Raw genomic sequence first — 26545 nt, 5'->3', positions numbered from 1 at the left:
AGATGAACGTCCTCCTATACTTTTATTGTTTAGCTAGTCATAACTGGGACCAACAGTATACTAACTTTTAGTTCCAGGTCATAATTAGAAAGTATCCGTGGACAATAGTGCCTACTAAAACCATGTGGACACATATCAACTTTATGAATTCTAAATATCATTTTCGTTAATTCAAATTATAACTTAGTGAATTTAAGTTGTTCAACATACAGAATTATTTATGAATTCACGATTTCATCTTTCAAAAAGTTGTAATAGTGTATTCGTAAAGTTGAAATGAAGTTTAAATCGTGAATTCGTGAAATTGAATTCGTAAATTCGCGAAGTTGAAATCGTGAATTCGTGAAGTTAAAATCGTGAATTCGTAAAATTGAAATGAAATTGAAAACGTCAATTAATGAAGATGAAATCTTGAATTCACGAACTTGAGATTGTGAATTCATGAGGCTGAAATTTTGAATTCGTGAAGTTGAAGTGAAGTTGAAAACGTCAAGAAATAAAGTTGAAATCGTGAATTCGTGAAACTGAAATCGTGAATTCAAGAAGTTGAAATAGTGAATTCGTGAAATTGAAATCTTGAATTCACGAACTTGAAATTGTGAATGCATGAGGCTGAAATCGTGAATTCGTAAAATTGAAATGAAGTTGAAAACGCCAATTAATGAAGTTGAAATCATGAATTCGTGAAATTGAAATCGTGAATTCAAGAAATTGAAATTGTGAATTCGTGAAGATGAAATGAAGTTGAAATCTTTAATTCATGAAGTTAAAGTCGTGAATTTGTGAAATTGAAATCGTGAATTCCTGAAGTTGAAATCGTGATTTCACGAAACTGAAATGAACCCGATAATTTCAAAAGTTTAAATGTCACCACCTGTCTTTCGTAGGGTTCCCTTTCATTACTAACAACTGAGTGTCACAGGTTCAATTACACGCATTTGTTGATTTTGTTGTGTAACATTGTCGATCTTTTTGTTGTTACTTGTCTTCCATGGTTGTCTTGCATTTATTGTGATTTTGTCGCATACAGTATCAAATGGCCTTTTTAAACATACGATTTATTCATCCTTATTCAAGCAAACATACAAACTGCTGTAAAGGGGCTTCTCTTGTGACTGATTACCTATACAACAGGTACCAGGTAAAAGCCTTTGATTGCAAGAGCTGCAATAAATTATTTGAATACGTAATTGTGTATTTCTACGTAAATTAAGGCTTGACTTGCAAAGAAAAACACAACATGAAAGTAATTTAAGACCCTTTTTCTAGGTCTAAAGTAAATAACACACCTCGGCTGGCAGGTCACATATTGTAGTGACTGCGACTAAGAAAAACATGTAGCAGCAAACCTGTATATTCAATTTTATTATTTACCTAAAAAGAAATATTGAGAAAAATTGATGGAATTAAATTGGTATTTAGATTTTCCGTATTTTCACTTTAAAAAAATTATTTTCACTGCAGTGAAAAATATTTTCCGTATTTTCATTGGTGTCTTTCCGGACTTTGTTCTTCTAAATTTAACCAGCAAACAAAATATAAGGGGAAGTCACTCAAATGCCAAAAATGAGATAAATGTATATAATAAACAGAACATATTGTGCTATGAAAAATATTATATTTCAATGTGGCTACCGCCACTAATAAAATATTTATTTTCATACCACTCACACAATTTGAATATCCTCTTATTATTTTTATATAAAGAATAAAAGATTAAAATATGAAGCATAAAATATATTTGTTTTAGTATTGAGAGGCTTGGTTCAACTTGAATATATTTGAAATATGCAATTTCATGAAAGGTATACGGTTTTTGCAGAGTACTGCCCTATAGTGTCTACGTTTCTATTTACATATTCCACGATAGGTTATATATTATATCTGTGAAGAGCATATTAAAGATAGATTGTCCTTAATCAGCACTATCAAGTGTACAGCCATTTTGGCTGATATAAGAGTATTTTATTTACGACGTAGTAGTTTGATATAAGGTATATTTCAACATTTTACTTTTGCGGCGGAAACTCCCTTTCATATCAGTCATAAGTCAATTGTACATGTTAACTATCAGAGCAGTGTTTTAAAGACACATTCGATAATCTTTTAGGTTTATCTGAATGTAAGCTGAGTTTATCTGATGGTAACTTGAGATAATCTGATTGTTACTTAATTTTATGTGATAGTTACTTGATTTTATCGGATTATTTCTTGAGCTTATTTGACAGTAACTTGACCTAATCCGATTGTTACTTGCGCTAATCTGATGGTTACTGGAGCTATTTTGATAGTACCTTAGGATAATCTGATAATAACCTTGGTTATTTGAAAGTTTCTTGAGTTTATCTGATAGTTACATGAGTTAATATGACAGTTATTTGAGCTTGTCTGAGAGTTATTTGACTTTATCTGACAGTTCCTTGAGCTAATTCGAAAGTAACTTGAGTTTATCTGATGGTTACTTGAGCTAACTTGACAGTTTCCTGAGTTTATCCGTTAGTAACTTGAGTTTATCTGACGTTTACTTGAGTTTGTATCATAGTTTTAGGACCTTTCTGTTGAAAATGTGTCAGTATCGTATCGTATACATATAACTACACAGTGCGTTAACTGGAGTGCAGTCATTAGTTACCCGCACTCCAGAGCATGTCCATTGATTGGCTCATTTTTGCTGATGTTTACTTATTGTGACTGCAGACTTTATCTTAACGTTACTTGAAATTACCTTATAGTTACTTGAGCTAATTTGATAGTAACGTGTGTGTATCTGATAGCTAACTAGTGTATCTACTTAGTCGCCGGTAGAAACCGGCGACTATATTTGTAACAGCTTAATATTATACCTATGGTAGGAGAAGCCCTTAAAATCTGAAAATAAAAGCATATCAATTATTGAACAGTTAAAGACCACAACTATTTTTCAGTAATCTCAAAAATTCAAACATATGATAACTTTGCTAAATGAAATGAAATATACACATATTGACATCTTAAAAAGCAACATTACAATTTTCATAAAATGAATTAATAATGTATCCCTAAGGATCAGTCATTGAATATTTGGGTTACTTTTACTTTTTTCTATATGTCAAGCGTTGCTATTTTATGATATATAAATCATGAATGATATTTGAAATGACACTTTTAAATTATTTGGTTGTTTATATTTTATGAGAGTCATATATTTCATTATTTTATCTAATTTTAAACAAATTCTCCTTGTACTTTTGTAAGAATCACGTGACTTCATGTTGTAAGGTATCGTTATAAAATCTATTAATAGTAACAGTTTGCTGATAAGACATACAGGCAACTTGTTAATGGTTGGCAAAAGGTATGGCAGCTGATAAGACGCAAATCATTGTAATTTTGTATAGATAATTTAAATGTACATAAGTTATTTTTCATTAATCAGTTTCAAATTTTATATCATTAGAAAAACCTGTATACTCATATTTTACACATTAAAATAAATTTTCAAAACCTTTTCCTTTTTCTTGGTAAAGGGTTAAACTTGGCCCTTTCTGTCAAGCTTTTGACAAGAAGGTTCAATAGTTTAGTTTAGGTTGAACATCACAAAATAATTTTATGCTTAAGAGGCATATATTGAAATATCGTTGATTTCGTTATGTTCGTCGGTTTCCATCGGGCAGGTTTCCAAAACGGTTTGACACTAGGGGTCCGGAATCGTATTAGATACATAGAAAAAAAAACTATCTTTGTGTTGATAGTTTATCACACTGAAAGGCAATTAAACGTTAATTTTATATATCGTATGTAACGATGGGAATACATGTATTGATTTCAACTAACTTATATATATTTCGATAGCGCATAATACTTTTACAGTAGAATTGCATTGTTTCATGCAATTATTAAACATATATATTTTCATACTCACTTTGCAAATATTCGATGATCGGTAATTATTTGTCGGTAATTATCGGAATCTGAACTAGTAACTCGTATGTTACAACAGTATATGTATAAAGTACAATTACAAGAAGAATTACCAGCATATCACTTGCCTCAGTGGCAAACATTTCTCAACTTTTTGTTCCTCTTATTTTTATACTTGAACCATTAAACTGATATTTTCTTATGTTTATGATAATACAATCCGGCGGCGACTTGATGCTTTAGCATCAAAATCCCTTCTTGTAGTTAATTGTGTTTACCTAATAGTTGCATGAGATTGTCTAATAGTTACATAGTAACTGGAGTTTAACGGATAGTTTCTTGAACTTATCTGCTAGTTGCATGGGCTTATCTGAAGTTAACTTGAGTTTATCTGATTGTTACTTTAGCTTATCTGATAGTTACATGAGTATATCTGACGGTTATGTTAGTTTATCGAATAGTAATTTGAGTTTGTCTGATAGTTACTTAATTTTATGTGATCGTTACATGAGTTTTACAAGGAAATAGGAGAGCAATGTAAACTCTTCGTAAGAACATTTCTCTTCTTTGCAAACTTGAAAGCTCCAAATAAAGGAAAGGGAAACCTAAATTTGTTGGAATTGACTTTTTCGTTATTTCATTTTCAGTCCTAGAGGACCACTCAAGATATATATCTACCGTATATGAAAGATATCAGTAACTAAATTTTGTTTTACGAACAAGTTTAAACAAATAAGTACTTGTAACCCAGTGCCCTTAAACTCCATTTAAATATATATGACCAACCGAGGTATATTTCTTTAACATCTTAAAAAAACATTAGTCGAAAAAACAAATTTCTGAATGCGCAAAAGTGTTTAAACTAATGTAGCATGCATGGTTATGACATTGAGCCGACAACTTTTCATTTTATAATGAAAACCTTTCTTATACAATGTAAATCTAACTCTTTGTGAAGACATTAAAGCCTTTTATATTATTTGACAGTGTCGAAATGAAAATGTGAATTATCATACTACGTTCTAGTCATCAAAATTTGCATTACGTCCATTTATGCCGACTAAACTTGATCTTCAATATAATTTAAGGGTATTTGCTGCTAAGATGTCTAATTCTTGTGAAAATATTTGATGTTGCATCTGAAGCAAATAAAAGTAAATTTGTTCATGCGTTGTAATGAGTATGTATTGAACTGATGTTTCGTGTGTATCGCCATGATCTTCTTTCCATTTGATATCAAAACATATCGTAAATATTTTGCTGATCGTAACAGTTCTATAAGGTTTGTAAGAGTTATTAAAGGCCGGCATTTTACGTTCTTGAAACCGTAATACAATTATATATTGATATGTTTTTCATTCGAGCTTTCCTTGTAAAATTATTTCCTGTAAGATTAGTTGTACTCTGAACGCAGATAACCGACTTTTCCATATATTTCCTTATATGAGCGTTATCGGAATAACACGTGTAGTATGCAATTCTGAAAGCTATTCTTTTAGGATAAGCTAGTTTTTTTTATTAATGGTATTACATTATATTTTATGCTTATAGGTGGATTAAAAATCAAAATGTATTTTATAGCTTCACAGTTGTCCTGAGCTATGTTTGTCATTTTCCCCAGTGATTTTGAAATGGTACAACCAATAGATTGAAAACCCCTATTGATGAGACATAGAACATGTGTGATATTCAAAATAGGGTCCAAGACAACTTCCAAGAAAGTTATCATTTAAACCTAAGACATCAAAAGAGACAGTTTTGAAATACATTTGTTTATCTATTTGTACAAAAAATCATCGCAAATGTTTACAGATATTGATGTCTTTTGGATAAAAATAAAACATCTAAAATTTGTACTTTACGGTACAATAACCAACCCGTTACCTTTGAAAATCAATTCATATACTCCAAAAAGGAATAACATATTTCTTTTTACTAACGACCAGTTTCAATACTTGAACACTTGAACAAAATTTGATCTTCATCTGGTGGATATGCAGTCAGTGCATTTTTTCCAAATGCATGTTCGAAGATGTTTTCATTTCAAATTTATTGGAAAAATTCTGGTGTTGTTCTTAACGTACACAACTAAGGTGCAGCAAAAAGTGATTTCCCAACCTTTGACTACCAAACACGTCACCGAGTATTAGACAACATACCAGTGTCTGCATTAACACTATACCATCCCCTGCATTATTAAGAACCACATCGACTGTTTTGAATTCAATACAAATATCTACAGTTGACTCACAGTGGAACAGTTCCTTTTCCGATTCCAAAGTAGCCGACAGTTGTGACAACACCTGATAATAAATAGGCAAATAGAATATTAGGTATAATGTCTTCATTGGCCTATCCTGTCCCAGTAAAGTAGATAACAGCTATCTTCTGAACATGAGATTCCATAATATTTTTTTTCACAAAATGGTCAGTAAATGGTACAAGGACAACAGAAAAACATCGGTGTCATCCGATATTTCTGAAATGTCTTTTGTGGTGTCTGTCTTTGGCGATGCGAAAACTTCGTTTATCAAGGATGTTACTGCCTTTTAGTGTTCTCAAATCATGTCGATAGACTTTGATAGGCATTTCATTTACCCCCATCCACAACAAGTTTTCATGAGGGGTTGCATTGTCTAGAATGGCTAGGTTTGTTGTGAGGTGCTCATCAACTAATAAGCTGTGTTTTGCTGACAGGTACTTAGAAGAAATTTTTCGTGATTGTAAAGTGTCATGACGAACAATTGATGTATGCTCAAATGTTACGAGCGGTCCCGTTTGTCCCGGGCGGCAGACTTTGTGCCGAAAAGTTGTCAAATATTTAAAAATAGAAACTATTACCTTTTATAACTGGTAGCCGGTTGACACGCTTTTATGTACTCTTAGTGTAATTCAAAATTTTAAGTTTCATTCGAGTTGGAGGAAATATTTTATTATGGTGTTAAATTTTGAACTTTCATACCGTTATTTAGTGTTTCAATTTATTACTGGATTTTAGTCAATTCTGTGTGAAAAATTTGCTAATATTTTGCTAAATTTATCGATTTGTAATCCTTGATAGTTATAACTCCTTTGCGTCCGATTTGACCACTGCTTACATGGTGTGTAAAACATTATTGCATAACAGCGGCGATAAAAAGGAAAAAGTACCAAAGCAAGTGGGGACCAACAACATAACTCGTCATTATTATACTTGGTCAACTGTGCGCAGGAATAAGTATGGGTGTTGATTTAATTACATACTAGAATATATAGAACGTATTGGTTTATATCAACCTGTTTGCAAGCGAGTATTGAAAAAGGAGCAATACAGAACATACACCACTTTATCCAGTTCAGAATACACTACAGAATGTATGTTAACTGTTATTCATACATGTGTATTGTGTGATGCTATCGGTATTTAATAGTTATATTAACACGGATGAAATTGTTCACTGCTCGAAGATCAAATTATTGTAGGCTCACAGAAAATTCCATTTTTTCATGGAACTATTATTCCTTGGGCAAGTAATTTCGGCACATATTCCAGTCCATTCACAGTTTGGTCACTATTCCAAGGTATACAGAGAAAACTTTTACTGATTTCTGGTGACATTGAAAACAGCCCTGGTCCAGTTTCTGATGACAGCGAGACGAGAATATTAGAAAAATATGAAAAACAAGATCAACAAGGAAAGGCGGCGTTCAATGAACGCAACCCCCATATGACCCAGCAACAAGAACCAATGGCAAGGAGCCCAGGCGGACCCCAAACATAAAAAGGACAGGGCAACGACACGTTAATCATTAAGTGATAAATAATTTGTAACTGATTAGGAATTCAAAGAAAATAATAATAGGCCCACAAAGGGGAAGGGGACAGGAGACCGGGCGAAGGGGGGGGGGGGTTAATCAAAGAAATAAAAACTAGAGGCAATGGGGAAGATACTTACCGTAGACGAGAAAACAACAAGGGACACAAACAAAAGTGTCACCAAAACAGTATGAAACAACATAGACATACATCTGAGGAACACAGTGGGGCGCCGCCTTGGAACGGTCAGCAGCATAACAATGACTGCTGGGGAGTTTAAACCGGTTAGAAGCCATTAGTGCTCTTGATCATCGTTTAATGAGAGAGTTGCATGATGTCAGAAATGTTGTCAATGAACTCTGATGTAGCTTAAACAAAAAGTGAATGTATCGAAAATAACAAAGAATTATCTAAATTTAAACGGTGTTACAGTGTGTATGAAAAAGTAGTATCAGAATTAAAAGGTGATGCCAATTTTTTAGAGAGACCAGAAAAAATCTACAGTTACATGTTGAATTCCCTTAGTGATAATTTATCGGAAAATGGCATAGTTTGAAGGAATTGGTAATTATATTGATTTATCTTGAAAGAAGAGCAATTTAAGATTTTTTTGGCTTAAGCTAAACCAACGGTAGTATGAAATAGTGAAAAACAAAATTCCTAAAGAACGCACAACACGGAAAAATTAATTTGTTGCAGGCTCGGTTTGATTGAGCGTGTTCATAGTCAGTAGTTGTAATTGCAAGCAACCGTCAACGCCTTGATCCCTAGCACCGGCTTAAGCAGAATTCAACATTTAAACACAAAATGGTGAATTTTGAATTTAGAAACATCCGCAGACGTGTTCATACGGCGGTTATCATGGAACCTTCAATGTGATACAGAAGTGTCATTCCATAAAAAGCGGCGAATGGTCACAAAGTTAAAGAATGCGTGTGCCCTAAACGAGAAAACACAATGGGCGGAACTGAATAAAATGTAATTTTGAAAGGGGATCTGAGGTTATGAAGCCTGCATATCACAGACCAGACGTCAAAAGACAAATTTAAAAAGCAGGCAACATATCCTAAGGGTGATTATACAGTATTCAAAACCACCCAAATTGAAAAAGGCCAAATACAAGAAACTAAAAATACCATCTAATATGTATACACAACAATAATGTCGTGCTGAACGATCTTCAAGGATCGAAAATATAGCATCATTTATTAAATGTACGGGAAGACTTTTTACAGCCGCCACACGGCACAAATAACACGGGTGTGACAATGAAATAGTGAAAAACAGAATCCCTAAAGAAAGCCAAACACGGCAAAATTGTAAAATGTTGCAGGTTCGGTATGATTGAGCCTGTTCATGGACGGTACTGGAAAGTGCAAGTTACTGTCCACGCCCCTTAGCACCGGCTTAAGCAGAACTCCACATTTAAACACAAAATTGTGAATTTTGAATTTAGAAACATCCACAGATATGTCCATACGGCGATTATCAAGAAGAAGAAGAAGAAGAAAATTTTATTTAACTTATACATTTACATGTATCTCGTTATACATCAATACATATAAAACATTTTGTCACGGTTGGTATTCAAATGAAAGAGAATAATTAATGTTTCAGTTTATACAATATGGAGAATAAGCTCTAATAAACATGAATTAGATATTGAATAACAGCAATTGTTCACTAATAAAGTGTTTAACAGTGAATATAATTAATATAGTTATAGTATTAAAGTCTAGGATATGAATTCAATAAATCATTTCTTTTCTTATTGGCTAAATAAATAAATTTGCTAAGATTGTTAAGAACAGATTTATTGTTTGTCTTTAGCATTTCTATGAATTTGTACATACTGGGTCTATTATAAAAATAACGTTTAATTAATCGAAATCTTAATTCATGGTAAACACTGCATATAAGAATAAAATGATACAATTTCAGAGCATTGACACACTTGGCATAATCTTTCCTGTCTATCTATTCTATTCCTACCATATCTACCTGTTTGAATTCTAAGATTATGCGAAGAAATTCTTAAACGCGTAATACTACTCCTTACATATTTAGATTTGATAGTATTTAAATAATTTTCAAAATTTAAATATGTTTTTAGATGAATATAATGAGTGTTTAAAACACTATTATTGTTTAAATCTGCTTGCCATTTTTGTTTAAAGCAATCCAAAACTCTTTGTTTAAAATGTACCAAAAATGCATTTATATTTATTTCATTTGGTTTCAAAAATACATCTGCAAAACCATAATTTTCTAATATTAGTTTAACATTGAATGTCCAATTTGACACCATTTAAACATTGTTTTTAATGAGTTATTATATATCGTTTTTAAAATAATATTATTTGTATTTGAAATTTTCAACCAATATTTTATCATTTGAACATATCTGTTTATATATAAAGGGTATCTTCCTAATTCTCCGTATACAGCACTATTGCTGGAACTTTTCTTAACGCCTAAAATATACTTGCAAAATTTGAGATGTACACTTTCAATATCTTTTGACTTAGAAAATCCCCATACAGGGCATGCATAATTCAGAATAGAGCCAACAAAAGAATCAAATAATTGTAAAGAAATATATGGTGATAATTCTACCTTATTAATATTATTTTGTAGAACGTTACATGCTTTTATGGCTTTTCCAATAATATATTGATTATGTAAAACAAATGAACCCGTATAATTTAAAACTACTCCTAAATAGTTGAAATCATTAACTATGTCTAATTGTTCATTATTATAAAAAAGTTTTTCGTTCTGTCTCAAGGGGCCCCTTTTTCTAAATATAACGACTTTTGTTTTTGAAGTATTAACTTGTAAACCCCAGTATGTACAATATTCATATAATAAGTTTAGACTGGATTGTAAATCTTCTATAAAATGTCCTACTAACACCATATCATCAGCAAAGAGTAAAATAATGATACAAAGTTCAAAAATTGACAAACCACAATCTATTCTGTTTTGTAAATATAGTTCTAAGTCCTCTAAAAAATGCAAACATAACCGGAGAATTATTCAGGTCTTGACGAAGACCAATTGAAATTTCAAAAAAGTCTGAGAATGTGTTGCAATACTTAATACATGATTTAACAACAGTATACATAGCCTGGAACATTTTTAAATTTTTTCCATCAAAACCCATGTTAAACAATTTGAACCATAAAGCGTTTCTATAAACAGAGTCAAACGCTTTCGTGAGATCTATAAAAGCGACCAGAATCAAATATCTTATTGAATAAATCTGTAATATGCCCAAGAAGTATATCAGCCGTAGAGATAAAATATTCGTTTAACAAATTATCGCTTGGGCAAGATGATTTGTTACTTTTAAGACGTTTAATTGCTGACAGTACCTCATTACATGTAATAGGAGTATTTAATTCCTCGAAAGTTGCATTATTGATATTGAAATCATTGTTGCTATTGAAATTTTCTACTTGTTCGATAAATGTGCTTTGAATGTCAGTAAAAATCCCTTTAAAATAATCGCGGAAATCATCAATAGGAATTTGTGAGTCAGTAGTCTCTCGCTTGTTTTTAAAATGCTTCCAAAAATCTTTAAGTTTACTGTTTTTCAGACGGGTAAGTTCATCTGCCATTTTAATTTTATATGCGCGTTTCTTTTTACGTATCAAATTTTTATAAGATTTCTTTTTATTGCAAAGTGAAAACCTAGATTCAGTCGATTTATTATTATTAAATATAGCTAATGCATCTTTATATATATGTTTCGCCTGAGCGCACTCAGAATCAAACCATTTGCTCTCTGGATATGAACGGTTGTTACCATTACTAAACATATGCTTAAATAATGGATCTGCTACATCGGACACTAAATTTGAAAAATCAAGAACCATTTGTTCTATTTCAATAGAATTTGCAATCAAGGAACCTTCAATGTGACACAGTAGTGTCATTCTTTTAAAAGCGGCGTATGGTCACAAAGTTAAAGAATGCGTGTGCCCTAAACGAGAAAACAATGGGCGGAACTGAATAAAATGGAATTTTGAAAGGGGATCTTAGGTTATAAAGCCTGCATATCACAGACAAGACGTCAAAAAACAAACTTTAAAAAACAGGCAACATATCCTAAGGGTGATTATACAGTATTCAAGTAGGAATACTGGAACCACCCAAATTGAAAAAGGCCAAATACAAGAAACTAAAAATACCATCTTATATGTATACACAACAATAATGTCGTGCTGAACGATCTTCAAGGATCTAAAATATAACATAATTGATTAAATGTACGGAGAGACTTTTTACAGCCGCCACACGGCACAAATAACACGGATGTGACAATGAAATAGTGAAAAACAAAATCCCTAAAGAAAGCCCAACACGGCAAAATTGTAAAATGTTGCAGGCTCGGTTTGATTGAGCCTGTTCATGGACGGTACTGGAAAGTGCAAGTTACCGTCCACGTCCCCTAGCACCTGCTTAAGCAGAATTCAACATTTAAACACAAAATTGTGAATTTTGAATTTAGAAACATCCGCAGATGTGTTCGTATGAAATCAAAAGTTATTAAAGAAGTGCTTATCAGTGTAGAGGCAGGTTCACGCGTCTGCATGGTACTGAGTAAATTAGTCTAAGAAATATAGCCCGTAATTAGTTTTACGCAAGCTGTGCACTGGATACCTTTAGAAGAACCGGAGACGAATGTCTGTTTAGATGTGCGCAGTTGTTGAAATTAAAGGTGACGACACCTCGTACTAGTAGTTACTCGTTTTAAACTGTTACATGATACGCCTTAGTTAATGTCGTATTGTGTTAAGAATCTGACACTAGGTATCTTATTTATATACGAGTATATGCTCGTAATGGTTTATCCTAATTGCCCTGAACGTTAATTTTATCCCAAATAAACGATATACGAGGGATGATCAAAAATTTACAGAATTTTGTACACGATTCTGTACCTGTTAAAAGTATTTACATAAAAATACTTGGAACATAATTCAGAATCTATCCCCTACATGATAACAAAAATACCAACAAAAAATATTAACAAATAAAAAGGTTATGATGTTATTGACATGTACATGTAAAGCAATGCAGCGCACGGTAAAACTTTAAAATCGACGTTAACGACGTCACAAGCGTACTGTCTTTAGCGGAGCAGCTTTTTACTCATTCCCAAAGTAGGTCAATACATGCTCCACGTGTTGATGGCGAAGTAGGCCAATACATGCTCCACGTGTTGATGGCGAAGTAGGCCAATACATGCTCCACGTGTTGATGGCGAAGTAGGCCAATACATGCTCCACGTGTTGATGGCGAAGTTGGCCAATACATGCTCCACGTGTTGATGGCGAAGTAGGCCAATACATGCTCCACGTGTTGATGGCGAAGTAGGCCAATACATGCTCCACTTGTTGATGGCGAAGTAGGCCAATACATGCTCCACGTGTTGATGGCGGCGGATTCATGTTGTATTGTAATAGAATGAATGATGATAAAGAGCTCCTGTAATGACGCAAACTTCCGTTTTTTACTTCTGTAACTTAATTGCTGGACAAATCGCACATGCAATCAACTATATTATGCCTTGCATTCATATAATGTTGCTGAATGATTATGCATCATACATACGAGAAAAACACAACTATGAACAAAATTGTTCTTATTTTGAAATAAATAAAACGCATAGCCGATTTTGAACCGTGACTATTAAATTGTTGACATATTTTCCCCATAAAATTACTACAAAAAGTAATAAAATAATTACTAATTAGTTAGAGTTGACTAAACCGTCACGTAGCTACTGTCGAACATCGTTGACAATGTCGGCAGTCAATCAACTTTCATTTTCCAACGTCTCGGCGATTGACGTCCCTAACGTCCTTGAAAATTTCTTCTTTCTACTCTCCCTTACTTGGTTTCCATTTCTCTATTACCCTTCTAATAGTTTATGCAAATCAAAAATATGTCGTTGCTTCCTGAAACTTTTTCCTTGATAGCCTTATTTTGTGTTTACGTTTTAAACAGTTTCTTGCCTTACTTTTGACAAACTTTTCTTATTGATCGATTTTCGAGACGTTCGACGACATAGTTTTAACGCAAGTATTTCTTTAACAAGTGACATTTGAATTGTGATTGCAAATATAAATATGGTTTAAATGAAGTCATTTTTTCTAACAACGTCAAGGATATAGCTCCTGCCTTTTTGGCAAACTTTGAAATCTAAATGTACCATATTGCAAAATATACAAATCATAAAGTGCCCGATGTCAGCGTAAATGTATGCACTGCGCCGTGTGTACGTTACCACGGTTTTTAAATTCGCTGTTACGGACAAGCTATTTGCGTTATCAAATTAGATATAGCATCAGTTTGCAGGTATTGTTTTCTGATTAAGTGTGATATATAACAATGAGTGATAGGTTGAAAATTCTTGAATTGACAATCCCATTCCGGTTTATTTGTATAAACTTCACCTATGATAATACTTCAAGTGTTGGCAGAAACATAAGTATACATGTATATTACATTAAGGCGTCAGATCCGTTACCGAATTGATTTGAGAAAACTTTAGAGATATTTTAAATAAGGCCCTCCAAGTTGAAAAATGATCAAAAGGGTAACATTTATATACATATTAAAAATCATTTATGTTTGTCTGTCCATCATGGCATGTATGCTTCTTATATAAACTACAGTTGCAAATATATAAATTATTATTTTTTAACAAAGGTAACATTTTGACAGTTTTTTGTGTCTAGAAAAAAAGGCCAACACAACCTTTATATGATTGAAGAAACAGTGCACAAGAACCCAAATCCTTTTTATTGAGAGATCAGGTTGACAGTGTGAAGATGTAAGCTCAATTTTGTGTAAACGATATTCTGACATGATTCACACTATTACAGTATCAAACAGCAGTGCATTATTACACAATATATGCATACCACAAATATGACGTCAATAAATTACTTCTACGCTTAATGATTTCAGCATGCATATTTTTACACATTCAGCACAACATTCAGCTCGACATTCGTTTTTTGTCTTCTTTTTGAATGTCTAGTTAGGATGTAAAGGTGGCTGGTCATTCAGCACAACATTCAGCTCGATATTCGTCTTTTTTTTTTTGAATGTCTAGTTAGGATGTGAAGCTGGCTGGGCGTTAAGCACATTATTCAGCTCGACATTCGTTTTTTGTTTTCTTTTTGGATTGCAAGTTAGGATGTGAAGCTGGCTGGACATTCAGGACAACATTCAGCTCGATATTCGTTTATTGTTTTCTTTTGGACTGTCAAGTTAGGATGTGAAGCTGGCTAAACATTCAGCAAAACATTCAGCTCGACATTCGTTTACGATTTTTTCTTTAATGTCAAGCTTGGATGTCAGGCTGGCTAGACATTCAGCACAACATTCAGCCCGACATTTGCTTTTTGTCTATATTTCGATGTCAACCTTAGATGGGAAGCTGGCTAGAACTCCAGCTTCACATTGCAGCTTGACATTCAAAAAGTAGACAAAAACGAATGTTGAGCTGAATCTGGGACTGAATGTGAAGCTGAATGTCTAGCCAGGTTCATATTCAGTTCGACATTCGTTTTTTGTCTTCTTTTTGAATGTCGAGCTGGAATGTGAAGCTGTATAGACATTTAGCTCAACATTCAGCTCAACATTCAGCACGACATTCGTTTTTGCCTTCTTTCTGAATGTCAAGCTGGGTTGTGAAGCTCGCTAAACATTCAGCATATAATTCAGCTCCACATTCGTTTTTTTTTTGTCATGTTTCTGTATGTCGCGCTGGGATGTGAAACTGGCTAGTCATTCAGCACAACATTCAACTCGACATTCGTTTTTTTTGTCTATTATTTATGTCGACATTGGATGTGAAGCTGGCTAGACATTTTCCCCATAACTCGTAAACCATACGGTAAACTTTGTTTAAATTTTGCATGATTGTGTCTTTTATCTATGTTATCAATTTCGGTTGATCAATTTCAAAATAGTCGCCGGTTTAAAAAAGGGCGACTATATTTTTAACAGGTTAATAGTATATCTGTGGTAGGAGAATTCCTTAAAATCGGACAATAGCAAATTAATTATTAAACAAAGACCACAATTATTTTAATTAATCTTATAAATTCAAACATATAATAACGTTGCTTAATGAAATGAAATATAGAAATATTGAATTATAAAAAGGAAACATGAGTCACCTTACAATTTTTTATGAAATTATTTAATAATGTATCCCTATGGATAAATCATTGAACGGGATACTTTTCTCTTAGTGACAAACGTTGCTCTTTATGATATTAAATAAATTATGAATGATATATGAAATGGCACTGTTAAATCATTTTGTTGTTATTATCTTATAAGACCTATTTATTTCATTATTTTTGTTAATTTCTTCCTGTTCTTTTTGTAAGAATCACGTGACTGCCATTAGGCACATTACATTGAAGTGCTATGAAATCCCATTTATAGTTACCTATTGCTGATAAGAAATACAGGTAAATTCAGGCGTTGATATTTTTGCTTATTCATAACATTTGCGCTATTTCATACACGTTCGTGTTTTTGATAATGTCCCCTTACAGGATTAGATCTCTGCAATCACAACAAAATCGTCAAGAATTTTGATGATATGTTTTTTTTTTAATTTTAATATTTATTTTAAAAAGTAAACACGGTTGGGCTAATTTTTCGAGACCGTAAGGTGTTATATGTTTACTGTAATAAAACAAACTTTCGAAAAAGAAATTATTCAAGTAATTAATAACTTCGATTCTACACTTTCTAAATATGAAATGTGTCCAATCATATCGGCATACTTGACAAAAGAGCTCAAGTTAACATGCCACTGTTTCTTACAGATAAAACAATTTTCAAAGATTTCTTTGACTGATCTGCAAAATTGACACAAACATGTGATAAGACCATTATCACGTGATTTGTGTCACGGTTTGCCGGTTAGCGTGTAATGGCATTTGCATAGTATTTTAACAATAAAGGTATTACAGCATATAATTAAAAATGGTGATGACCGCAAGTATTTAAAATTAAGTTAGTAAACCAGTGCTATCAGCAAATCTAGTATTTGTAACTTAAATGAACGGCGGTGAAAAGATAAATTTTAACTAATTGAGCCGAAGGTGAGACTTCAAAGAACGGTTAAACAAAAAGACAAAGGGCGTCAGTGGCCGAGTGGATAATGACGCTGACTTTAAACCACTTGCCCCTCACTACTGTAGGTTTGAAGTTCGTCATGTTTCTTTCAGGTGGTGAAGCTATTTTCTTACCTCTCTGCCCCATCCCATACACACATCATTTTGTTGGCTTTCTTTAATATCCTTGTCGGTTTCTATAATTACCTATTTTGTATAATTTATAATAACTCCCTGTCCGTGCTTTGTCCTTTTGCCCTTCCCTGTCCTTGTTTGTTGTCCTGTATTGCTGAATTGTTTAAATGTCGAATTCTAATTAAGCCGGTGCTACGGGACGTGGACAGTTTTTTGTACTTTTCTGTTTTTTACATTTACAGGCTCATTTAAACCGAGCCTGCAACATTTGGAACATTGCCGTTTTGGAACTCTTTAAGGATTCTAGTTCACACTTCTGTGTTGGAGGATGCGTTTATTGAATGCTACCCGTCCTTGTAGATCTTATGGGATTTTGTTTTCTGGCATTAAACACAGGCACTCTTTTATGTGAATTTACTTACGTATTGTGGTCAACGAAAGGCAAATAACTGCGGACTGATTTTCGCAACAATCGTAGACTTGTTACAAGTATTAGCCGGGTATTCGATTTTTTTTTGTTAATTAGACTGTTTCTGAAAAATAGATCTAGAGTAAATGTTTCTTATTTAATGGGAAAAAATCCATATATTGTTTACCCTGTATGAGCCTACTACACACTGGTTTCGATTTCGAATAGAAAAAAGTGTCTCATCTCAATATATATAGGTACATGTAACCGGACAAAAAACCATTGCGGATGGCGTGCCCCCCTAGGCGCCCCTTTTTGAAGTCTTTGTTCGTCCATTATGTTATTAAATTGTCCATTTTGATCGGCTTAAGCAGGGTGGTTTCTTGTTAATTGTATATGTCGCATATTTCTTTTCCCTTTTTTCTTATTTAAATCTGATTAACATTAAATGGGCAAGTGAAGTTTTGAAGATTTTGGTTATTTCTTAGAAGGTTTTAAAGTATTATTTTATCAAGAAAAGTTTTCTGAGGGAATTATTTGGACGTACAGTATACTAGTAAAAGCCTATAACGTTTGGTTTTTTTTTTTGTTTTTTTTTCATAATAGATTTTCGGAAAACCTCGTTGCGTAGTGTAGTCCGAAGTTATCTGTTTATGCGCACGACACTACTTAATTTGCTAAGGTTTGTGCAAAATTACATAGCATATGATTAAAGCCGTGATTATATTACGGATATTTAAGATTCAAAGTCATTTTTCAAATAGCTTGGATGTTCAAATCATTATTTATATCAATATGTAAAACATTTAAAAGGCTGGAGAATGTAGTAAACATTCAGTGAGTATCTCCTTTTTTTAAGTGTTCTCGAGCCAGAACTTTTATGTTAAGTCCTGTGTCGGTTATTCATTATAAAAGTGTAATTAATAATTCATTTTTCGAAATGATTGTTTCTTTATCAGGGTACTTACTAAAGTTCCCTTAAAAGATGGAGATAGTCAAGCGACTGCCGGGCTGTTGTGCAAGGGAAGCCGACCAGGGAAACGATAATACGAGTTAACCATTAAAAAAGAGTAAGTGCAAAATTTACATAATTCGTGTTTTTTGTAAAAATTGTTTTGATACAAAAAATTAAGTGTTTGATTTACCTTAATGTACATTGAGAAGACCTAAATTTTGAAATTTATAATAGTGTTTTCGTATAACTGTCTTCAATAGGGCGTATTTAACCGTTTGTTCACACGTTGCATCTTTCTTAGATGCATACGAAAAGTAGGACAACTAAATAGTTTGACGTTAATAAGAAACATTGAAGCGTTTTAAATAGCTACCGTCGCAAACAAGTTGCTCCATTTGAGCTAGTTTAATCATCGATATTATTCTTAACGTCTCACTGTTACATAGATGTAGCTTATAGATGAAGTTAACGAATAGAAAGTCATAGCTCTGAGTGTCTGCCAAAAGCAAAAGTTAAAAGTGTGAAGCATATGAAAATGTGTCGTATTTTCACACACAAAACATACTTTATCAGATACTTTAACTTTAACAGAAATTCAACTTAAAATTACTTGTCTTAAAATATTTTGCCGGTAAATCTTCCATTTTATCGGTAACCAAATACTGTCAAAAATATTAATAAAACCATATCTTCCAGTATGCATTTAGAAGGGGATGGTATAAAGGTTTGTGTAGGTTCTTGACTATTATTGTCTTTATATATGGAGGATCATATTTTCGTTAATAAGTAATGGTGAGAGAAGTTACGAATTTTCAAAACTTAGTAAACGTTCATCTTTTTTTTTGGGGGGGGGGGTTGTTTGTTTGTTTGTTTTTCTTGGGTGTTTTTTGTTGTTGTTGTTTTTGTTTTAATTAAAGAAAATAACTTTGGCATGTGCTCAGTTGACTACAAATTGGACAATATTTTCACGTTGAATGTTGTTATTGTGAAAGCGGAAACTGCCGTGAGTGTATTACATTACAATAGATGGCATCCTGGGATTTGTTATACAAGCATCACTCAAATCAGCGTCAGTGATTTTCCTCATTTTTGGATTCAAATATTATGTTTCGGTGATTGCATAACATATACATGTATTATATTGGATAATAATACTTGTATATTTGACAATGTGATTTGAATTACAAAAGATTGTTTTTTTTTATTCTTCAAATTCTTTAAAATTTCATTATTTGTGATATTAAAGAAAACATATGAACTATTTCAGCAGGTATGTCTCATCTTGAAGACCCACTCTACAAGGACTGGGTGCGTTCTGCCCTGAGTCTTAATTACCTTAAAGAAGGCATATATGGCTTTGTTGACCAATTTGCTAAACAACATCATAGCAACCTTCTTCAAAGTTACATAAAGGGTACCGGGTCCCCTGCGACCAGTTGCACTGAATGTACATCCGAAAATCTCATGCCAGATCATCCAAGACATCGATGTATTCAAAAATTTAGATCAAAGTGTTTCTGTAACAATCCTGTTGGACGACGAAAATGTCCTAACAACTTCTGCAGCAGATTGTATGACTTAATTGTCATTGCTCATGACGAAAGAAACCCTTTATGGATCAATACGGACCCAAGAAAATGGTATAGTGATCATTGGGAAATCGCTAAGTGTTATCTATCAACTACTGGTTATTCAGAACAAGGGACAGCTGCAAACACAGACGCTGCTGGCCTATTGTCAATTATTGTGAATAATATTGAAATCCGTAATTATGTTGGTTGCGTAGATAATATAAGAAAGGTATTTTTGTATACTGTTTAATTGTATTTCTATTTATATTTATGATAAAAATATGTTTATGCGAGAGTCCATAAAATGTCACACTCTGATTCATATCAATACCTGATTTTCTTTACGTCCTATTCTTAGCTGTTTATGCCGTCGCTAGTTCTTAGTTTTTATTTTCCAATTTGTTGTCGTTCTTAAACAGTCTTATTTCCAACAAATTCGCCATTTACTTCGATTTTGTCAAAATTCATCCTCAGTAAATAAATTTGAACTTAAAGGAGCTCCACACTGTTTTGACAAGAGTTAACTGAAAATATTTTTTTTCAAAATAAGTGTAAAATTTGATAGCAGTAAAACATATATGCAAAATTAAAGATTACGATTTAAAATTTGCTGATTATATTTTGCAGAAAGAGTATTATAAATGTGCAAAATAAGCCACACATGAAAGCTTAAAGCAAAAACATCAGGCTAGTAACGTCACAAAAATATTGAATTCATTTGTGAGACTATGTTTTAATCAACTGTTGCATTTTTTCCGTTTACATTTGCCCAAATTAATCGATACAACACTTTTAAAGTTTATGTTTATAAGCTTTTGGGCCTCAGCGGAATCTTTTGAACGTGTTTGGTGTTAACACTTTAAATGGATCTGTTTCAACATAATTTTTAATATGAATGCACAAAGTACCTGTAGACTTAACGATACATTTTATATTACTTTGAATCATAATCACTTCATTTTATTTAAAGGCTCGGGATATCCGCAATGATATTATGCATTCAAAATCCTTCCAAGTGGATCAAAGTTCTTTATATCAATATATCGATCAGATGATTTTAGTTCTTCAAGATCCCAAAACATTAGTCACAGACGTAGCTTCTCAAAATGCCGTTTTAAAATTGGAAAAGGTCACTATTATATTAATTCATTCTGTTAATTTATCTTTATAAATTACTTCTGTTTATCAGTTATTACACGGTTATAATCCTACATATTTCTTTTAATATTTACGTGTTATATTCCTATAAATATTTAAAATAATCTTCTCTTTGTCATTTTAGAATAAATTATTGTAAAAAAGCAACCTCCAGGTTAAGGCGCATTTTATAAAACAATAAAATGAAAAGCCTTCAGTCATATATTTGAAGTAATTATAGTAAAAACGTGACTAGATATTGATATAACCTAAATTTAACTAATTTTTAAAATTCTTATATGTATTTTCTTTTTCTTGAGTCTTGTAGTTTTAAAGGCATTACTTATATCTCAAATTTAACGTTAATATATGTGTTTTGTTTCCATGTATTCAGTTAAAGAGAGATCAGATATACATTAGCTTAGAAGATGCTTATTAAATGCGAAGACAAGCATTAAAAGCTGTTGAAGATGGTTTAAAAGCTGTTGAGGATGGTGTAAAAAAGATCGAAAAAACTAAAGACGAAGCCATTCAACAAATCGAGACAAAGAGAAAACAAACTCATGATAATTTAGATTCACACTTTGACCAGCGGCTACTGGAACAAAGCAAGAAAATCGAAGCTGTAACGATACGTATGCAAACAGAGAAGAATGAGTTCGAAAGTAAATATCAAACAGCTGTGAACGAAATTGAAACAAAGGGGAAGCAGGTTACAGAAAACATCGATGCATACTTTGAGAGTCGAGTGAATGACTATGAAAACAAAGTCGAAGATCAGGTTAAACCTTTGTATTCCTCCTTCTTTTATTTCCTGTTATTAGATTAGGATGAAGATAAAAACTTCAGATAATTACATATAGTTGGTAGAATTTAAAATGAGTAACGTAACTATTGCATTTTTAATCATAAAAAGTAGTACGAATTACACAGTTAATTTATTTGACCAAATATGAATCATAGTTCTTTCTTTTTAATATTATTATCATAAATAAATACTCCTGTTGTGTTGTTGTGTATATTACTCTACAAGTGTTACCACTATCTTTCTATTAATATTCCATATTTCCTATTCAAACCAATTTTCTGATATAATTTTAGTCTAAAGAAATTTCTGATGTTGAAACTCTGAATTCTGGGCTGACAGAAGATGAAAAAGGTAATGAATTGCGTTACAAATATTGATTTTTATCAAAGAATGTCAAGTCCGTCGTGTCTAATAAAGTTAAATGTATAAGATCAAATTGTCCATCAATCTATGATAAGTACTTTTTGCGGAGTGGATTTCAGTTTCCGATTCTGTTTATATAGTATACCGGCCATACTTAAACTGTAACATTACGTTCAAGGGAAACGGAAAAATTAATACGGGCATTTAACACTGAAAGCATTTTTCCGGACCTGTATGCCATCCACTTCAACACCAATGCACTAACGTCCTTTCCATACTAATTGACCTCCTCCTTTACGTATAAATTGATATTACATTTTAAAATATCAATGGTTTTGTTGTTTGTATGTTTCAGCCTGCCTAGAAAGTTATCGGTTAACATCAATGAACGACTTTTATCACTTTCATGTCATATAAAATGTGAACAATATTTGCATTGTTTAAGAATTAAGAATATTAATGTTACAAGTCAGGGAGACATGGAAACATGGTTTGAGTTATTTTTACATGCAACCAATTTGATACCATTATCCACATTCTAGAATATTAATAAGCATATTAGCCTTATTATGTCAATGCATCTTTCAACACCAATACGAGAGGCGTCCGTGGCCGAGTGTTTAAGGTCGTTGACATCAAATCACTTGCCCCTTACCGCTGTGAGTTCGAATCCCGACAGGGATATTTGATTATTTCATGTGAGGAGAGGAAGCTATCCAGCTAGCTTACGGATTGACGGTAGTTCTACTCAGGAGCTCATTTGCCCCTTAACTAAAGCACGGAAGTGCACCTGAGGTCTTCCTCCGCCAGTGAAGCTGGAACGTCGCCATATGGCCAATTATGTGTCGGCGTGACGTGAAACCCAATCAAACAAACCAGAACGATATTTTTAATTATAAACTATATATACATGTATAACACTATTATCATGGCTATTATTTTTTGACAGGTCTCCAAAGATATTTACTGGAATTTTATAGACAAGAATATGTTCTGATACCAATTTCTCCTCTTTCTACAAAGTACAGGAAAAGCGTTGAGGAGCTTTATGTCCCGTTACAGGCAAAGATATTTTGCAAACAAAACAATAACAATGTACCCGCGACCAAACTAGCTGATGTGTTTCAGCAAGACAATAAAGTCAAGCGCAGCATATATCTTACTGGAGAAGCAGGGATAGGAAAATCAACTTTTTGCAGGAAACTGATTTCACTATGGTGCACTGCTGGAGAAAATGAAGGAAAATTACAACACAATTATACTGCTGTTTTTGATCTTGATACCCAATCTTCAACAGAGAATGCAGAGATACAGGTCGATGATGGGTTCCATAATTGCACGGATGATCTTTACTATGAGTATGATAGTGATTCATACAGTGATGATAGCTCACTATGTAATCAAGACCTAAGTACAGATACAACAGCAAATGCGGTCCCAAGTTGTACAAGCAATCAAGATCCCCTCAACACAGTCGCTAAAAAATCACAAATCAACGATAACGACACAGATAATGCATCAATCCAAAAGTTTGATTTTCTTTTCTTCATATCTCTTCGCGATACTAATCAAGAGGTTTCCATTGAAGAAATGGTAGAAAAACAGCTTCTTTATCAAAATTTAAAACGTGTCGAATGTTTCAAAAACACCATTGAGAGAATTCCAGAGAAGTGCCTTTTTATTCTCGATGGATTGGACGAGTGGACACCGCCCAAACCTTTGCCAACACATCCCACTGTTACAAAAGGTTTGCCTTTAAGCTCTGTTAGTGGAAAATATGTCAAATTGTTCACGACTAGGAGATGGAAATACGAGAGTCTCAGTCCATGCATTGAAGAACATGAATCAGAAGTAAGACTGACGGGCATAGGGAAGACAGCATCAAGGGCACTCATTGAAAATATGTTAGTTTCAAAATATCAAATCTTTGCATTTGAAACTGCCGTTAGCTTGAGCGACACATATGATTTGACGTCCACTCCTCTTCTGCTCAAATTACTAATTTGCTTATGGCAAGAAAATTCTAAACTCGAAAGATCTAAAACAGAGCTGTATTGTTCAATTATAAATATTATGCTTCATCTGGCTGAAAGAAGAAATGATTTGAGTACTGATATTCCAACACATCAATTACCAGAAATGTTGAAAGTGTTTCGATACATTAAAGACAATAGCAACCTTGTCTTCAAGCTTTCACAATTTGCATTATATTCATTGTTTGAAGAACCCTATGGGTCTTCAGTCGTTTTTTCTGAGTTTGATCTTTTGCAGCAAGGTTTGAGTTCCAGAGAAATTCTTCTGTTTCTCCAAACGGGAATTCTTACACAAAAGTCTATATCTAGTAAATTAACATTTATCCCGAAAACATCATTATCGTTTATCCATAAAAGTTTTCAAGAGTTTTTTGCTGCCGTGTATATTGCTTCTCATGACAGTGACTTAAATTAAATAAGAAAAATTATTGCCTGCAGATGCGGTAAAACTTATCAAATTGTTGAGATGGCAAATGTCCTTTACTTCTTAGCAGACTTACGCAAAGAATTATATAAAAAAATATTAAAAGAAATAGCATCAAATTATTGTGACAGGGGCATCTTCTTGAGCCAAGAATTGGTTCTCACGTTGAAATTAAAAGAAGAAGATTATGATAGTTGTCTTATTGATATATTCTTAAGAGGCGATCCAAAAGCCGTTGTCATAGAATCAATAAATTACGGCATAAAGTGGAATTTATTTCCAAGTCAAAATCTGCAGCTTCAACTTTTAGAGCTCCGAAGTGTAAGTATGACACATCTTGAATTCAAGAGAATGCTAGAAAGTATTCCTTTGTCAGGAAAAGGAGTTGATGTCACTCTAATATGCATAGGTTGGATAGACGAATACTTTGAAACTGAAGAATTCCTTGTTCAGGTACGGAACGTTAGAACATTGAAAATTGAATTCACAAACCTTACTAAAGTGGAATTTATGTTGCCTAAAAATATTTGTTCTGTTGAATTGATGGAGAATGATATGACAGTGAGTGGTTTGAGCACAATGATAAATTCTGTTTCAGAAACAAATGGTGAAATTGAAATGGCCTTGCAACGTATAAATCTCAGTAAATCTGAGTATACACAAAGCAATTCTGATTTTCCACTTTTGAAATTTACTATTGATACTTTTCATGTTAATAAACGCATTGAAAAAGATGTAATAAAATTTTGTAAAAGTAATATTACGTATATCGGAACATGTTCTGGTTTGCATTTGGGTATCAGTAAGTTAAAAATTTCAAGTCAAAATCACCAACTTCGGGTTTTAGAGCTAGAGTGTGTAAGTGTGAAAGTAACAGCATTCATGTCATTGCTAAAAAATATTCCTATGTCGGAGAATGGTGTTGATGTGACTCTAGTAAATGTCATTTGGATCGACGAAGACGTAAACCGATGGTCTTTGATTGATGTAAAAAATATTAGGAAATTAAAAGTTCAATCTACAAATCTTAACAAAATACAATGTACGCTTTCTAAGAATAGTCTTACTATTGAAATGATTGATACTACACTTACATCCAATAATCTGTCTAAAATGATCAACTCTTTTCAAGATGTTGAACGGAACTATTATGCGAGGGACTCTGTATGCAAAATATCCAAAATAGTACTGAATCGTTCCCAGATAATCGATAATGTGACATTAGGGGCAACCATTAAAAGCACAGAAAGCGTGTCCGAAAGAAACAAGTGTAAGATTCAAGGTTGTCCGCTTAACGAGTTTTGGATTAAAAATACCAATCTCAAGGATGTGTTCTTAGGTTCAAGGGAATTTGACATTATTAACTTTGTGGATGTAACGATACGAATTAAAGAATTAAAGAAAATCCTAGGGAAAAAAATAATTGGGCATCTTTTTACGGTCTTAGGAAAATTCAAACAAGATGATATCGTTACATTTACAGGTAGCAATACTGATGAAGTACTTATTAGTGATAGATTTAACCTTCGACACCAAAAGTCTGATACTCCTCTTGAGATAAGTGTGAATGATAATAAAGTGGTAACAGTGTTGACAATATCAAATCGTTTTGAATATGTGCAAGAACCATTGTTTGGCTGTTTCAATTTTCCTAGCGTTGTAGCAGAATATGAAAAATATTTCAGTAAAGTATTAGAGTTCATTCCCCAAATTGAGCAAATGAAGTTGAATTTACATTTTGAAAATATAACTAATTTATCTACAAACAATTTTAAATGTTTAGTAGACAAACTAAGAAACAGTGCTTTCAAAATATTTTCTGTAACGATGGACAATGATGAGGGAGATATACATGT

At 32.9% G+C, this 26545-nt stretch overlaps 1 protein-coding gene across 2 annotated transcripts in view; it reads left to right on the top strand.

Annotated features, from left to right (window-relative positions):
- Window positions 1-24680, top strand: part of LOC132742574 (uncharacterized) — a 35209-nt gene extending 10529 nt beyond the window's left edge. Inside the window, exons 2-7 of one of the 2 annotated variants that reach the window (XM_060731016.1) lie at window positions 18358-18468; window positions 19624-20153; window positions 20895-21053; window positions 21456-21842; window positions 22163-22220; window positions 23182-24680. In XM_060731016.1, coding sequence (XP_060586999.1) covers window positions 21501-21842; window positions 22163-22220; window positions 23182-24680 — 1899 coding nt within the window. In that variant the 5' untranslated portion in view covers window positions 18358-18468; window positions 19624-20153; window positions 20895-21053; window positions 21456-21500. Of the gene's footprint in view, window positions 1-18357; window positions 18469-19620; window positions 20154-20894; window positions 21054-21455; window positions 21843-22162; window positions 22221-23181 lie in introns of both variants that reach the window. The other variant, XM_060731017.1, reaches the window with a different exon arrangement.
- Window positions 24681-26545: the final 1865 nt, after the last annotated feature.

The sequence above is a fragment of the Ruditapes philippinarum genome, unplaced genomic scaffold, assembly GCF_026571515.1.
Source record: "Ruditapes philippinarum isolate M1 unplaced genomic scaffold, ASM2657151v2 ctg2742_1_1_1_1, whole genome shotgun sequence".
Taxonomy (NCBI): Eukaryota; Metazoa; Mollusca; class Bivalvia; order Venerida; family Veneridae; genus Ruditapes; species Ruditapes philippinarum.
Note: the sequence above shows the minus strand (reverse complement) of the source record. Positions and strands in the feature narration are given on the sequence as shown.